At 37.6% G+C, this 15,634-nt stretch overlaps 1 protein-coding gene across 1 annotated transcript in view; it reads left to right on the forward strand.

Moving 5' to 3' along the window:
* Nucleotides 1-1,212: 1,212 nt before the first annotated feature.
* The window catches only part of LOC133857189 (MACPF domain-containing protein At4g24290-like), a 29,915-nt gene continuing 15,493 nt past the window's right edge, over nucleotides 1,213-15,634 (forward strand). The window contains exons 1-4 of the mRNA XM_062292346.1: nucleotides 1,213-1,824; nucleotides 2,761-2,999; nucleotides 13,145-13,337; nucleotides 15,110-15,175. Coding sequence (XP_062148330.1) covers nucleotides 1,555-1,824; nucleotides 2,761-2,999; nucleotides 13,145-13,337; nucleotides 15,110-15,175 — 768 coding nt within the window. The 5' untranslated portion in view covers nucleotides 1,213-1,554. The remainder of the gene's footprint in view (nucleotides 1,825-2,760; nucleotides 3,000-13,144; nucleotides 13,338-15,109; nucleotides 15,176-15,634) is intronic.

Genomic DNA, 15,634 nt, shown 5'->3' on the forward strand with positions numbered 1-15,634 from the left:
GACTTTAGGCAAAATCCATTTATTGAATTATAAAAAATCCATGACTCTTGAAACTAAACAAAACATAAAATTAAATACTAACAACCCCATTAATTAATAAAACCTAAATTAAAACGAAAAGACCCAATTATCTCTTGTCTTGTTTCACATCAACCGAGTTATATAATGAGTAATGTTAGGGATCATATTTTTATCCTCTTAAATTGATGTGGCTTTTAAAATTATTATTAGATTTGTGACAGATCACTGTTGAATTTTAATTCAATGGTAATTTTAAAAGCCATATCAACTTTCGGATGATAAAAAAATGGTCTCTACCGTTACTCATTACATAATATGTTAAAACTTTGTGCATTTATTTTCAAATGAACTCGAACTTATTTAAAAGCTACTCAATTAAGTTATTAATTCCTTATACAAACTAAATATCATCACTGTTTATTATTTATATGTTGTAAATCCATAATAATTATTACTTAATTATTGTTAAGAGTTCATCATTTGTGTGAATTACATAAATTAATTTTAACTTATAACATTATAAAAATTAACATCACCGACCTTATATTTGTAATAAACATATTTATAATAGAGAAGTAATTGTTGTGTAATTCTAACAACTTTTTTTTTTATTATTATTTTTTTATGATCAATCATTGGATTTGTTTTTTTATATGAGACACTTAAATATTCAATAGTTGATATTAAAAAAAGTATTAGAATTGTACAAAAATTGTACGAAAGTAATGTAAGAAACATTATTCATTATAATAAACCATATATAATTTTTACTTTTATATAAACTCGGTTTTATTGTCTTTTTAAGATATTTATTTTAGAAAAATAACAAATATCTCACTTGGGTTTATTATTATTATTATTATTATTTAAATTTGAATTTGAATTTGAGACAATGGGAAAGGAGATATATCCACGCAACTAGGTCGAGAGTGCAAAGGGGTTTGTTTGGTTCCACAATTAAAATAAAATTCACGTGGGCATAATCAATACGGCCGCCGAAATAGTCCACTCTTCTTCCCACCCAGAAATCATTTTCAAAGTTGTTCCAAATCAAAGAACTCAATAGAATATTCATTTTCAATGAAACACAAAATACAGTACTGTCTTGTGTTCGCGTGGTGTATAAATAAATAAATAAAATAAATCCCAAAAGTCAAAACATTCGTTCTGTAATATAAAGTTAGAAAATGCCAAAAACTGGAAGGCAACTAGAGCTTCGCCAATGGCAACTGCGGATTCCCTGAATCAGACGCCAGCCCTCAACCTTTGACTTCTCTCTCTAAACCCCTTTCACCAATCACCCACCAAACCATTTAAAATAGAATTTAACAACATGGTTGAAAATCTCACGCTTTGACCAGTAATGAGTCAGGACCCGAAACGACTTGATCTCCTATCTTCTACTTCCGTTGTAAATTCTTTCAAGTCCGGGATTTCTCTCAGATTTCTGGAGCCTTTTTGGATGATGATACAGTAGCGAGAGAGAGAGAGAGAGAGAGAGAGAGAGAGAGTTTGTGTGTTGGATTGAGCATAATGAGTAGTAAGCAGAAGATGGTTGCGCAGAAGGCGGCGGTGGAGATGGCTATAAAGGCAATAGGGTTAGGGTACGACCTGACGGAGGATTTGAACCTTAAGTACTGCAAGAGGAGCTCGGCCGAGCCGAGGCTGATCGTGATCGACGATGATCAGGTCCGGGACTTGGTGGTCCCAGGTAGAATCTCAGTTCGAAACGTGCCCAAGTCCATCAAGTGTGATAAAGGGGAGCGTCTCAGGTTCGCCTCCGATGTTCTCTCTTTTCAACAGGTATGGCCTATTACTAGAGACTCTATATATATTTTTTTTTTCGGCTTTCTGAAACTCATTAGTGGAGAGGGCGTTCTTGGAGGGTTGATTTTTTGCAACTTTTTTTTTGGTCATAAGAAGTTCTGTTTTTGTTTGTTTCATTTTTGTCTGAATTTTGTAGGTTCTATGAATGGGTTTAGATTTTTTTTTTTTTTTTTTTTTTTTTTTTTTTCTGGAGGTTATATGGAAATTTGAATTATGACTTTGTCCTAGTCTATTTCTTCTCTCTTTAACACTTTCAACACACCAGCTTTGGTAACTGAATTGTGTTTTTTCTGTTTTTTACTGTTTGATTTTACACAAATTCATCAAATAACATTGCGCCAGGAAATCTACAAACCTATATTTGAAGCGAAATTTTAGTGATAGGTTTATATTTCTTTGACGGGTTTGTGATTTCAAGTGCTATGCAAAAACTAATTAGGAGTTTCGAGAAGTACGTTCGATGGATAAATTGCTTTTTAGTGTTCGTCTTAGTGTAGCCATTCTCTTACTTTTCTATAATTACTCTTAGAAGTATATTATTCGTCTCTGGTCTAACATTAACCATTCATGCATGTTGGCACAGACTAGAAGACTACTTAGAATGGTTATTTTCCCCGATTTCACTATTAATTGTAAATAGTTGTTTGTTTCATATTCTTTGAGAAATGGAGTCATGGCGATTTCAAGGCTTCCAGTGATTAAATTATCGCTTAGTTTTCTGTTTTCCTGCCATGATAAGGGTGGGAGAGATAGTGGTTATAGATCTTTTACTTTCTTTTGAATTTTAAAAAAGACTTGTCATATTTGTTATAAGATATTACTGAAATAATTCCTTTAAACATACTGTGATTTTCAGTTTCAATGTGTGTATTTTAACCAGGGTATGCCTTATTATATGTTTTACATTTCTAGATGTCAGAGCAGTTTAACCAGGAACTATCTCTTTCTGGTAAAATTCCCTCGGGCCACTTCAATGCTGCATTTGAATTCACAGGAGGCTGGCAGAAAGATGCTGCCAACACTAAAAGCCTTGCTTTTGATGGTGTCGTCTTCACACTCTACAACATTGCACTAGAAAAATCACAGGTAGTATTGTGTGATCATGTTAAACAAGCCATCCCATCATCATGGGATCCTGCTGCATTGGCAAGGTATGTTCTATGGCTTTCAGCTTTATCTTCATTGAGCTGTGGGCATTGTATCTGCAAACATTAGCTTACAAATTATTTACTGAAAGAAGTTTACGATCAATGTAGAATTTCCCTTTTTGGGATTTCCTTTACTTGCTTCTTTCTTTTTTGTTTTTTTTCATTTGGGGGGAGGGTGGGGTTTTACTCTTTGAATTAATTTTTTCTTCTCATCCTCATCAATATTGTTTAGTCTCATGGGCCTCCATAAATCACTTTCGTATCTCCTCTTCCATCCAACATGGTCACCACATTTTCATTAACTTCCTATGTATTTACGAGTGCCTTGCGCTTTTTTAATAAATCTTTCTTACTTAAAAAAAAAAAAAAAAAAATTTCCATTAACACCATAAAAATAGTTTTTTAAAAAATAACTTTTGTATGATAGAGCTGTCTCAAGTGGGTTTACTTAACGTTTTTGGGATTCATCTAACTCTTTAACCTTGTTATTGGTCTATCTGCTTGTTTGCATCCTTTCTCATGAAGTGTTCTTATGGGAATAGTAGAATTGCTTGGCAAAACTTCATTTATTTCCATTAGCATGTTGGTTGTTGTAAACCCAAGAAAAAGATTAGTTACCAAAAAAATAACATTGACCAAGGCTAGTCATGCTTATCCGCTACTTGCAACTATTTCTCTACACGGGCTTCAAAAGTAATAATTTCAAAATATAAAGGGAAAATACTTCGGGTTCAAACTGATTTTTTCACGTTTATTCCATAATACTATTCTATGTATGTGGAATGTTGTATTTGTCTTTAAACAGGCTAAATTATGACTAATATTTGTTTTTCACTTCTTGGAAATAAATTCAATGAGGCCATCATATGTTTGTTAATGGAGCAATAATCCATGCATTTTCTTATCTTGTTTTATGAATTAGCTCAACCACACCATCAGTTGACATCATTACTATGACCATGAATGACTAAGGGTGCATTTGAGATTGCAATTTCGTAGACAAAAAATGCGAGTTTAAATCAAATCGCAGAAAATGAATCGTTTGGGAATTGCGTTTTTAAAAAGTTGTGATTTGAAAACGCAAAAAACTGTTTTTTCAAATCGCAGTCAAGGAGATGCTTTTTTGAAAAAGCAAAATTTTATAGGCTAATTTGCGATTTTAAAGGCCACACTTGCTCTTAGTTGCTATGTGATGTGGGACTCAAACCTCTGGTTTTGTTTCTGATGCCATGTGGCTTTATACCTACTGATCTTACACTTGCTCTGCCAAGATGTCTTTCAACCTTGGTCTTACGTTCAATTTTAATGATTTTGTTCCATGCTCATGCTCATCATACCATACATTCATCATGCTCATGCTCTCATACATTTCCTACCTTGCCTTGCTACCCACCTCCCACAACCCACCAAAGCATTCAACCCTACGTCATGTGAGCCTTGCCTTTCCTACGCCTAGAGGAAGCTTTTACAAAAAATCTCCACCTTACTCGAATTCTATCAAGCCAGATAACATAAAATTTCCTCAAATACCTCCTCAAAAAATACTTCCACCAAAACACTCGCCCCTCAAATTTCCTCAAATTTCTTTAAATGTCTTGGTGGAAGTATTTTTTTGAGGAGGTATTTGAGGAAATTTTATGTTATCCGGCTTGATAGAATTTGAGTAAGGTAGAGATTTTTTGTAAAATCTTCCTTTAGGCGTAGGAAAGGCAAAGCTCGCGTGACGTAGCGTTGTGTGCCTTGGTGGGTTGTGGGTTGTTTTTGGGTGTTTTTTTTTTTTAGGTTTCTAGGGTTTAGGTTCTGTGGGTTTTTGCGGGTTAGCTTTGGTTGTTCCTGTGTATACTACCTATGTACTTAGGGGCGTCTTATGTTTTCTTTAATAAATTTTGCTTACTTATCAAAAAAAAGAAAGGATTTTTTGTAAATTGCTTCAAATTCTAATAAATCTCTCATTGCAAAATAGAGAAGTCAGGAGGTGCATAGTTTTTTTTTGATAGGTAATAAGCAGAATATATTAGAAAAGCGTAAAAGGCGCCCCTAAGCATACAGGGAGTATACAAAAAGGACACCAAAAAAAAAAAAAAAAAAAAAAAAAGGAAGGTAATCCCACATAAAAAATAGAGTAATGCATTGTAGTTCAAGCCCTGTAAAATAGATATTGGTATCAAGGGTTTGGTGGCTTTAGCCCCATAAAATCTCTCATCGAATTGGGGACTTCGGTCCAAGTGAGTACTTCAGCCTAAGTGATGATTTGGCTGAAGCAATTTAAGGTGACCTTTCAGGGGCGGCAGCGCTGGATGATAGGCTCTGCCTCCCGCATCCCGTGATGTTGGAGGCTAGGGAACCTCTGTATCCGTCAGATTCCAAGCCGGTGTTGAGTTATTCTCGGAAGATGAAGGATGTGAAGTTGATCGGATTGATTGTTGAGTTCGTGGAGGCAACCACCGTCTCTCCCCCGGCGAAAGGGTTTCTTTGGCGGGGGTTTCTTAGTCCGAGTCCCGCAATGCATGTTATCTCATCTCCTTCTGAGATGGGAGGACCATCGCAGAGAGATGATCTAGATGGGGCTGGTGTTGGAGAGGAAGAGGTAGAGGTGCAGGGGTTATAGGGTACCATGAGGTGGTGCAGGACGCAAAATCGTGCTATCACACTGTAGGGATCTCTTTCGAGGGTGATGAGAAAGGATTTTTGGATTTCTTGACTTTAATTATAGAGGGTCAGTGTCAAGAGGATCTTGCTTGCTCGTGTTTGGTTTCATTTGTATTCTTCCTGTATGCTTAGAGGCGCCTTACGCTTTTTATATGTTTCTTTGGTTACCTATCGAAAAAAAATTTAAGGCCCAAAGTGGGGTTTCCTAAATAAGTAGTCTGGTCGCTTATAAGGTTTCTGGTGTATTGGAGTCTAGGTTTTGAGTGCCTCTCACCCCCATTATTGTCTTCCTGATTGCTTTTACTTGTAGACGTAGGCCTTTGTATCAAACCACATATTGTCTCCTGCATATAGTTGATTTATATAATTTTTTTCGCAACTTATTTGTCATAAAAAATCTTAATTTGTTTTAGCATTTATACATATTTACTAGCATTTTGACATTTGCAAGTCTCTTTAGACGGAATAAAGAGGAGAAGGAAAAAGAAAGCGCAGAGATATACATATACTAGACATGACCTGTACATACTAGCCTCTTAGCAGGTGCCTATGCTCGTGCTAGTCTCTTCAGCCAAGAGAAATAAATAGGAGAAAGAAAAGAATTTGGAGAGAGAGAAAGACATATTTAGATATATTAGACATATACACATATACAAATATTTATTCATACATAGTTTGAATCTCCCCTTCCATCTCCCCTTGGGGCCAATTACTTATCCCGAAAAAAAAAAAATAAAAATAAAAATTCATTCATGCATATTAGCCTCTTGGCATGTGTAACTAGAGACAAAGAGGAGAAAGAAAAAGATATTGGAGAGAGAGAAATAGGACTACACATTTATGCTTACTAAAATAATTCTCTTTGAATAACGTTTTTCAACCTTATTGAATCAGGTTGTTTGTACTTGTATATATAGCAATATGTTACAAGAGTTTAATTCAGCTATTGCTTCTAACTATATGATATACACGGTTAGGGAGAGGCTATGAGATATACATTCATAGATGCAGGTTTGAACTAAAACTATTCTGATCTAAATAGATATACGGTTAGGGATAGGTTTGATCTAAACCTATTCCGATCTAAGTCTAACCGGTTATAATTCAAACCTCAAGGTCATCTAAAACTCTTATCTTCGGTTGAAGCTAAGAGACCTTCAACACTTGGACTCTTGATAAGAGTCCTTGTGCTTTAACATTCCCCCTCAAGGTTAGCGGGTCAGGGTGCACGTTGAGCTTGGAGCAGAACCATTGAAACCGGTTGGAAACAATTGGTTTGGTGAGGACATCAGTGATTTGCTCTTTGCTGGGGATGAACAGAATTTGTAGAGTCTTGGCAGCAACCTGATCACGAACGAAGTGGAAATCGATTTCCACATGTTTGGTTCTAGCATGGAAAACCGGGTTGGCTGCCAAGTATGTGGCTCCAATGTTATCACACCATAACTTTGGAGGAGAAGGGAGTTGAACACCAAGATCCCAGAGATGATACTGAATCCATAGCAGTTCGGCTGTGGCATTGGCAACCGACTTATACTCAGCTTGGTACTCGATCTGGACACCGTGGGATGTTTCTTATACTCAACCCTAAACAGCTTGCCAGTGAAGTTTAGAGGGCTTGTGCATGAATTGACACACTCGGTTTACTGCAAAAGCCAAGTTTGGTCGCGTGAGGGATAAATATTGCAAGGATCCCATGGTGCTTCGATAGAGCAAAGGATCGTCCATGGAATCACCATCAAATGCTGAGAGAGAGCTGGAAGAAGACATTGGAGATGAAATGGGCTTAGCTTCCAGCATATTTGTACGCTTGAGCAAGTCAAGGATGTAACGTCTTTGGGAGAGTAAAAGACCAGTTTTCAGGGGAGTGACTTCCACACTGAGGAAGTAGTTCAGTTTGCCAAGATCTTTGACTGCAAAGGACATTGGAAGCTGCTGCAAAAGATCTGAAATAGCTGCTGGAACAGAGGCAGTGATGATGATATCATCAACATAGACTAAAACAAACATAGTTAATGATGAAGTTCGTAAAATAAAGAGAGAAGAATCTGCCTTAGAACTAGTAAAACCCAGTTCATAAAGCTTGGTACTCAATCGTGCAAACTAGGCTCTTGGTGCTTGTTTCAAGCCATAGAGGGCTTTTTGTAGCTTACAAACATGATTCGGTAGACTTGGATGAGAGAAACCTGGAGGTTGAGACATATAGGCTTCTTCATCTAGATAGCCATGTAGAAAGGCGTTTTGAATGTCAATTTGGCGCATGTCCCAGCCGCAAGAGTAAGCCAAAGATAACACTATCCGAATGGTTGTAGGTTTAACAACCGGGCTGAAAGTCTCTCCATAGTCTAGACCAGCCTGTTGATGGAATCCTTTAGCTACAAGGTGAGCTTTATGCCTTTCAATGGATACATCCGCCTTTCTTTGAACTTTGAACACCCACTTGCAGCCCACAAGGTTTGTAGCTTGTTGAGGAGGAACTAGAGTCCAAGTCTGGTTCTGAAGGAGAGCATTAAATTCTGTCTGCATAGCCTGCCTCCACTCGGGTATTTTGACAGCATTGGAATCTGTAAGTGCTAAATCTTGTACAGCCAATAGAGCCCGAGAGATATGATATTTAACTCTGGCATCCGTGAAGATCCTCAGTTGCACAATTTGATTCTGTGCACGGGTGACCATTGGATGTAACCAGGTGGGAGTAGGGCAGGGATGAGGGGAACTAGACACATAAGAGGATTCTAAGGAACTGGATGAAACACTGGATGCAGCAGGTGATAAAGGAAGAAAAGGAAAAGGACTTGCTGCTGCAGGTGGAGAACTGACTGGGTAGGGAGGTAGTGTTAAGGAGGATGGTAATAAGGTAGAGAAAGCCTGCGAATTTGGAATAGATGTCGATGAAGGAGAAGAAAAGGGAAAGGATTTTTTCATGGAACACAACATCACGAGAGATGTACATTCGGGCTGTTGGGATATGGAAACATTTGTAGCCTTTAAGATTTCGGCTATAACCTAGGAAGACACATTCTTTGGACCGAAAATCAAATTTATGTTGATTATAAGGACGAAGATTAGGAAAGCATGCACAATTGAAAATTCTTAAAAAGTTGTAATCGGGGCTGTGATTAAAAAGCTTTTGGAAAGGAGAGATATTTTGTGGGATTGATGTGGGGAGACGATTGATTAGGTAACATGAAGTTTGGCAAGCTTCATCCCAGAAAGTTTTGGGAACATGACTTTCAGCAAGATGAGCAAGAAATGTATCAATGATATGTCTATGTTTGCGCTCAACACAACCTTCTTGTTGATGTGTATGAGGATATGAAATACGATGGATAATGCCATGTTTGTGAAAAAATGTGTTTAAAGGATGAAATTCCCCACCCCAATCAGTTTGAATTTGTTTGATTTTAGTGTTCATGAGACGTTCAACCATAGATTGAAAGTGAAGAAAAATAGAAAAGACATCAGATTTGCATTGAATTGGAAAAAGCCAAGTAAATCGGCTGAATGCATCAATAAAGGTAACATAGTACTTGTTCCCATTAGAGGAAACAATAGGAAAAGGACCCCATATATCTGAAAAAACTAACTCTGAAGGAAGATTAAAAACTGAAGTAGATGGTGAGAAGGGAAGCTGATGTGCTTTAGCTTGTTGGCAGGAGACACAAGAAGCAATCGGCTAATTGGAAAAAGCAGGAAGGGAAAACTTGGAAATCATGTGCTTAACAGTGCATAGAGCAGGATGACCCAAGTGTTTGTGCCATTGATCAGCGGAAGTCCTTTCACCAACAAGAGAGTATGGAGATGGAGAGGAAGTGGGAGAAGGCAACAGCTGATAAAGGGCATTCTTAAGTGGACCCCAGTGAAGGATTGACCTGGTTTGACAGGCCTTGATGACAAAAAAAGAAGAGTGAAACTCAAAATATACATCTTTATCATGAGCAAATTGATGGACATACAAAAGATTTTTGCAAATAGAGGGGACATGCAGTAATTGTTTAAGAAGAAAAGAACGACGTGGAGAAGATAGAATGGCAGAGCCAATATTATGGATAGACAAACCTTTACCATTTCCCACCTGAATTTGGTCAAAACCCATGTAAGCATCAGAGGACAAAGTGAGGTTGGTCAAGTCATGAGTGAGTTGATGAGTAGCCCTGGAATCAGGATACCAGCTATCATCTGTTGGTAGGCTAGGAGAGGAGTAGAAAGCCTGCAATGGGGACTGAGCTTCATGCTGAGAAGTTTGATCAAATCGTTGATTGCAAGTGGTGGCATAGTGACCCAGTTTGTTGCATATCTGACAGAGAGGTCGAGAGGATCCTGCATGGCCACGACCATGGCGACCAGAAGATTGACCACGTCTACCAGGAAAGGGGGTACGATAGCCACGACCATTTGGGAAACCAAGGCCACGGATAGTATTGAAGCTGCGATCACGTTGGCTAGAATTGCCAGAGTTTCTGGTAGTGACATGAGCAGTGGCATTGGAGATATCTGTGTTGGCCAGTTGCTACTCGAGGCGCATCTCATGGGCGAGGAGCAGGCCATAGATATCATCTCGGGAGATGGGATCAACCCGAGTAGTGACTGAGGTGACCAAAGGATCAAACTCCGATCCAAGTCCAGCTAACAGGAAGGAGACAGCCTCAAAGTCGTTGAGAGGTTGGCCACATGCAGCGAGCGTGTCGCTGAGAGTTTTCAGCTTGTGGAAATAGTCGGTTATGGAGGAATTACCTTTTTTTAAGGTAGCAAGTTGGAAGTGAACTTGCATAATTCGGGCATGGGCTTGGGAAGCAAACATTTTTCCAGCGATTCCCATAGTGCACGAGATGTGGTGCAGCCCACAGCATGGGAGACATAGGAGTCTGACAAGTTGGAGACCAGGACGCTGATGATGAGCTGATCTCGTTGATACCAAGAGAGATATTTTGGGTTGGCAATCATCACAGGAGCTCCAGGGGTAGTGACAGGATTCACTATCAGTTGAGCAGGAGGAAGAACCGTGCCATCAATGAAGCCATACACATCTTGTCCTCGAAGATATGCAAGGAGTTGGAACTGCCAGGCCATGTAATTGTCCTTGGTCAGTTTGATGGAAGGAGAGTGGTTCGTATGTGGGATATTGAACGTAGAAGATTGGGTGGTGGAACTGGAATCAGTGGTAACACTAGATTCGACCATTGAGAAGAGAAAGGAAGGAGCAAGAAAGATGAGCAGACGATTAGTCTTTTTGTTGCTCTGATACTTACTAAAAGAATTCTCTTTGAATAACGTTTTGCAACCTTATTGAATCAGGTTGATTGTACTTGTATATATAGCAATAGGTTACAAGAGTTTAATTTAGCTATTGCTTCTAACTATATGATATACACGGTTAGGGAGAGGCTATGAGATATACATTCGTAGAGATAGGTTTGAACTAAAACTATTCTGATCTAAATAGATATACACGGTTAGGGATAGGTTTGATCTAAACCTATTTTGATCTAAGTCTAACCGGTTACAATTCAAACCTCAAGGTTATCTAAAACTCTTATCTTTGGTTGAAGCTAAGAGACCTTCAACACTCGGACTCTTGGATAAGAGTCCTTGTGCTTTAACACTTACTTACTAACCTATTGGCACGTGACTACACAAGTGGTAGTCTGTTAATCGAGAGAGGAATAGGAGAAAGAAAAATAATGTGGAGAGAGGGAGAGAGAGGACAGGCATATTTATGTACATTAGGCATATACTATTACATACATATATTTATTCATTCTTACTAGCCTCTTGGCATGTGCCTACCCCATGCTATTCCAAAGAGAAATAGGAGAAAGAGAAAGAATGTGGAGAATGAGAGGAGTGGGATAATTGGGCGGGGAAAGAAAAAATGGTTAGGTTAATATTGTTTTTTTTGATAAGTAAGTAGAGAATTTTATAAAAAGCGTAAAAGGCACCCCTAAGCATACATGAAGTATACAAAGAGGAAACCAAAACAGGAGAGCAAGAGGAGAGATGAAAAACACCCGAAAAACCCAAAAACATAAGGAGACCAAAGACCCCTACAAAACCAGCCCACAAAACCCAGAGACTAAAACGTTACATTAGAGGCCCTCTTGCCTTGCCCTGGCTAGAACCAAAACCCCTAGCATCATAGTTAATAGTGCACTCTAGGTTCTTCACTTCACGACACCTTTTAAACTTAGGAGTGGGGACTGGAACTTCTAGACGATGCTCCGCATCAATTAGAGCCATGAAGTCTAAAAAGGCCTTCTCATTCCCCTCGTGAGAAACCCCCAATGTTTGAAAACAAAGGCTAAGATCAATAGCTGTCCCAGAAAAAATGGTTAGGTTAATATTGTCAGGGATGTTCATGGTTTGGTTGTTGTAGTTTCGGGCAAAATTTCCCCATTGACTGATGTTGTTGGTTATTTGAAATTTGCCCAATGGATATAGGGGCCTAACACCAAGCTGAGTCATGCCGAAGATACATCCATGCTTGATCAGTTTGTCTATTTTGGCTTGCAACAAAGAGAAAGAGAAAGGGATGATCCAGGAAGATGACATGCTCCACCACTTGGATTGAGGATTTCATGTTGGAGAAGGGATGAGGTGGTGGAAGGGCAGAAGGAAGTGTGAGAAGAAAGAGAGGAGCAATGGTTATGGAGGTAAGAATCTTAACTTGTTGAAGGGGCTGATTGTAGGTACAGGAAGGAAGTAGAGTGTGTGACAGATTATTAGAGGGAGCTGTGCAGCGTAAAGAATGGAAATTAGGAAAACACTTGAGGGAGGGAGGGAGGGAGGGAGGGAGAGAGAACACTCCAACAAGAAAGAGGAGAGAAATTACCCTAGTTAGCAAAGGTTTTCTTGAGAAGCATATTGGCAATAAAACGAGTACAAAAGTCCAAATAAATTCATAAATTCATGATTGGAAGCCCTAATGCCTATTTCAAGTTACTGATAACTATCAGTCCACTAGGTCCCCAAGTTACCTTGGACTTAAAAAGAACAAAGCCTGTCTCTCCCCCTCCCCTTGCAGTTAAACTCACTCATTTCAAAAAGAAAAAAAAAAAAGAAAAAAGAAAAAAAGAAAGAACCCTAGCCTCATTAAAAAGCATAAAATCCCTAACAATAAAAGTCCATGAATTTGGTCCATTCCAGATTTTACTAAAGTCCTAAAATACTGTAATTGACTAGATAGTGAAAATTATTATAAATCTGAAATAAGCTCTGATGAAGCTTCTTCCTCTTCCTTGTTGCTCCAGCATCAGGATTTGCTATTTTTGGTAGTTGAGATATGTATACAACTTTCCAACTCAACCTCTGTATATTGTTGCCTCATAGGTGTCATTAAGAGTAAAAAGATTCATCTCATTTTACACATACATTTTCTATGTAAAATTTGTTCTATTTAATGTTTCTTACCAGTTACCAAATTTTGTTTATATTTTGTGTAGTAATAACTTTTATTAAGTTTAGAAATTTTATCAAACTTTGTTGCGTTTGTATGAGTCCAGGTTTGTTGAGAAGTATGGTACACATGTTATAGTTGGTGTGAAGATGGGGGGAAAGGATTCGATATACGTGAAGCAACAGCATTCATCACCTCTTCAACCTGCTGATGTACAGAAAAAGTTGAAGGATATGGCAGACAAAATGTTTATAGATGGGACTGGGCAGCATAACATAAATTCAAATGAGATTCAAAAGGTTTGAGGGAATTCAGTCTATGCATTTTCCCATGAATTTATCACTTTAACTAAATTAACTGAAGGAGTTTTAACATGTAATGAAAATCTATATTCGTGTTTATAATTTGATGAATGCAGTCTAGCCGGGTTACTTGCAATCTTTTTGCCCATTTTATTTTTTAAAGGCTACATATTCTCCCAAGAATAGCCCAACATGTCTTGGAACCTCTGTTCTTTTGTCCTTCCACTAGTCTGATGGTGTCTTTGATGGCCCATTGCTGGAACACTAATCCATCTTGTCTTAACTCTGCTAGCAGTGTCCCTTTTAGTCCTTTGTTTCCTACAGATTATCGTCTAACATAAAAAAGATGGTTCCCTTCTTTGTATCCATTGGCGATTTGTTATGATATCTTGTTTTCAGCCCCATTTTATAAAGTTACAGTTCATATTGTGAGTTAGAGTTCTAATTTTTCGAAAATATTTTGCTCTGTGAACATTCCTCTTTACAAGGTATATAATAAAAGTTAAATTCCACCGTGTCTTCTGTTTTTATTTTCCTCCCCCTTTTTAGTCCACTTTAGATGGTGAGGCATGCGGCATGCTTCCTACCTGTTTCTGTATAATTAAAAGAAGGTACTTTAGTGAAGTGGAAAATCGTATAGCACAAAAGCACGCTATTCCAAATACACACTGTATTGAATTGAAACATTACACCCACAAAAGTTTCTCGTTCAGGAGTTGGGAGTGGAATTTTATGGTCATTTTCAAGTGTCTATATATGCGATCTAAAAAGATTCCATAAGTCACAGATGATTACAGCCATGTCTAGATACATTCAACTAACATTAACACATGTATAGCATATTCTTTACTACCTTCCCCCCCCCCCCCAAACAAAAAAAAAAAACCACAAAAAATAAACAAATGTCTTGAATGTGTATATGTGTAACACACACATACTTGTGAATATTGCTAGTAGAAAATAATAATCATAACCTGCATCTCTTAAAGTTCTCAACTTGTGGTGTTAGTTTTAAACGTTTATTTTATTCTTGTACTCAACTGCTGGTTTGAGCACATTTTGTTGTCCCTGCTATAGAGTCCATAGTTTTATTATAATTGAGTGCTAATTAATATTTAAATATGTTTTAGTGGGTTTAATCTTAAGTTAATCATTACATGATTGGAGCCAATGTTCGAAGGAAAGGTTCATTCATACCTTTTCAAAATGCATTTATGCTCATTGTAGAGCCGATTGTTCCAGAAGCTTAAGTTAAGAGATGGTAAGAAAATATGTATCAAGAATACTGCACACTAACATGCTCTTACCAGACAATGCTAATACCCCCAAGGTCTCTGCTGATGTATTTTTGCCCCCTTACGTTGCCATTAACTGTGAGCTGCCACATTATGTTTGAGATATTTTCATCTGATTCCATGTTGAAATTGCTGCTGCGTACTGTGTGTTCTGACTTTCAAGGGACCTGGATTGCATCAATACATGGTCACACATGTTACTCTTTAAAGGACCTTTTATTAGTCATTTGTGCATTTTCTTATTGAAATTTTCCATACATAGATAAATCTTGTAACTTCATGATCTTGCTTAGAGGTGGGAACTCTTTGTACTTTCTGATAAAAAATTTGCCCCTTGTTAAGCATGTCATGTTATCTTGGTGTGGATTGGTTTCTTTAGCAATATCCCGGTCAATTACTTTGGAGAAAATGCAACGTTTAAACTATGGACATGTTGTGCAGCTATCTTAACTTGTGTCATAATTTTTGTTTCAGATTATCAAGGAGACTGACCTCCTCTTTATGGGCACAATTAAATCAGGTCCTTATCATCATACTGAGGTACACCTTCAGCAAATAAAATCTTAAATAAGAATTGAATTTGTGCTGAATAAAAAGATCCTTTATGAGACATTAAGGGCTATGGCAATAGATATGAATTGTAATTGACGTCTTCTGGTTCCTTGTATAAATACTTAAATATTGTGAACATTCTGGCTTTTTGCTTCCTCTCATGAAGAATGTTTAGGTTAAGAATAAGAGGAGAATAGAGAAAAAAATAGAGAGATGAGACATAAGAATAGCCATTATTCTCATAACAGATGCAGTCATTGAACGAAAAAATATAGAAGAAATGTTGCATGCATTTTGTCTTAAATAAACATGTACTCTAAGAGTTGTGACTGGGGTCCAACAGGTAGTTGAATTGTGATGCCAAGATGGTGAATACATATTAAATACATTTATTTCAATTGAAGAATGAAATTTTATGATAAAATATATAAACAAAAAAATAAATAG

The sequence above is a fragment of the Alnus glutinosa genome, chromosome 14 (genome assembly GCF_958979055.1).
Source record: "Alnus glutinosa chromosome 14, dhAlnGlut1.1, whole genome shotgun sequence".
NCBI classification, from domain to species: Eukaryota; Viridiplantae; Streptophyta; class Magnoliopsida; order Fagales; family Betulaceae; genus Alnus; species Alnus glutinosa.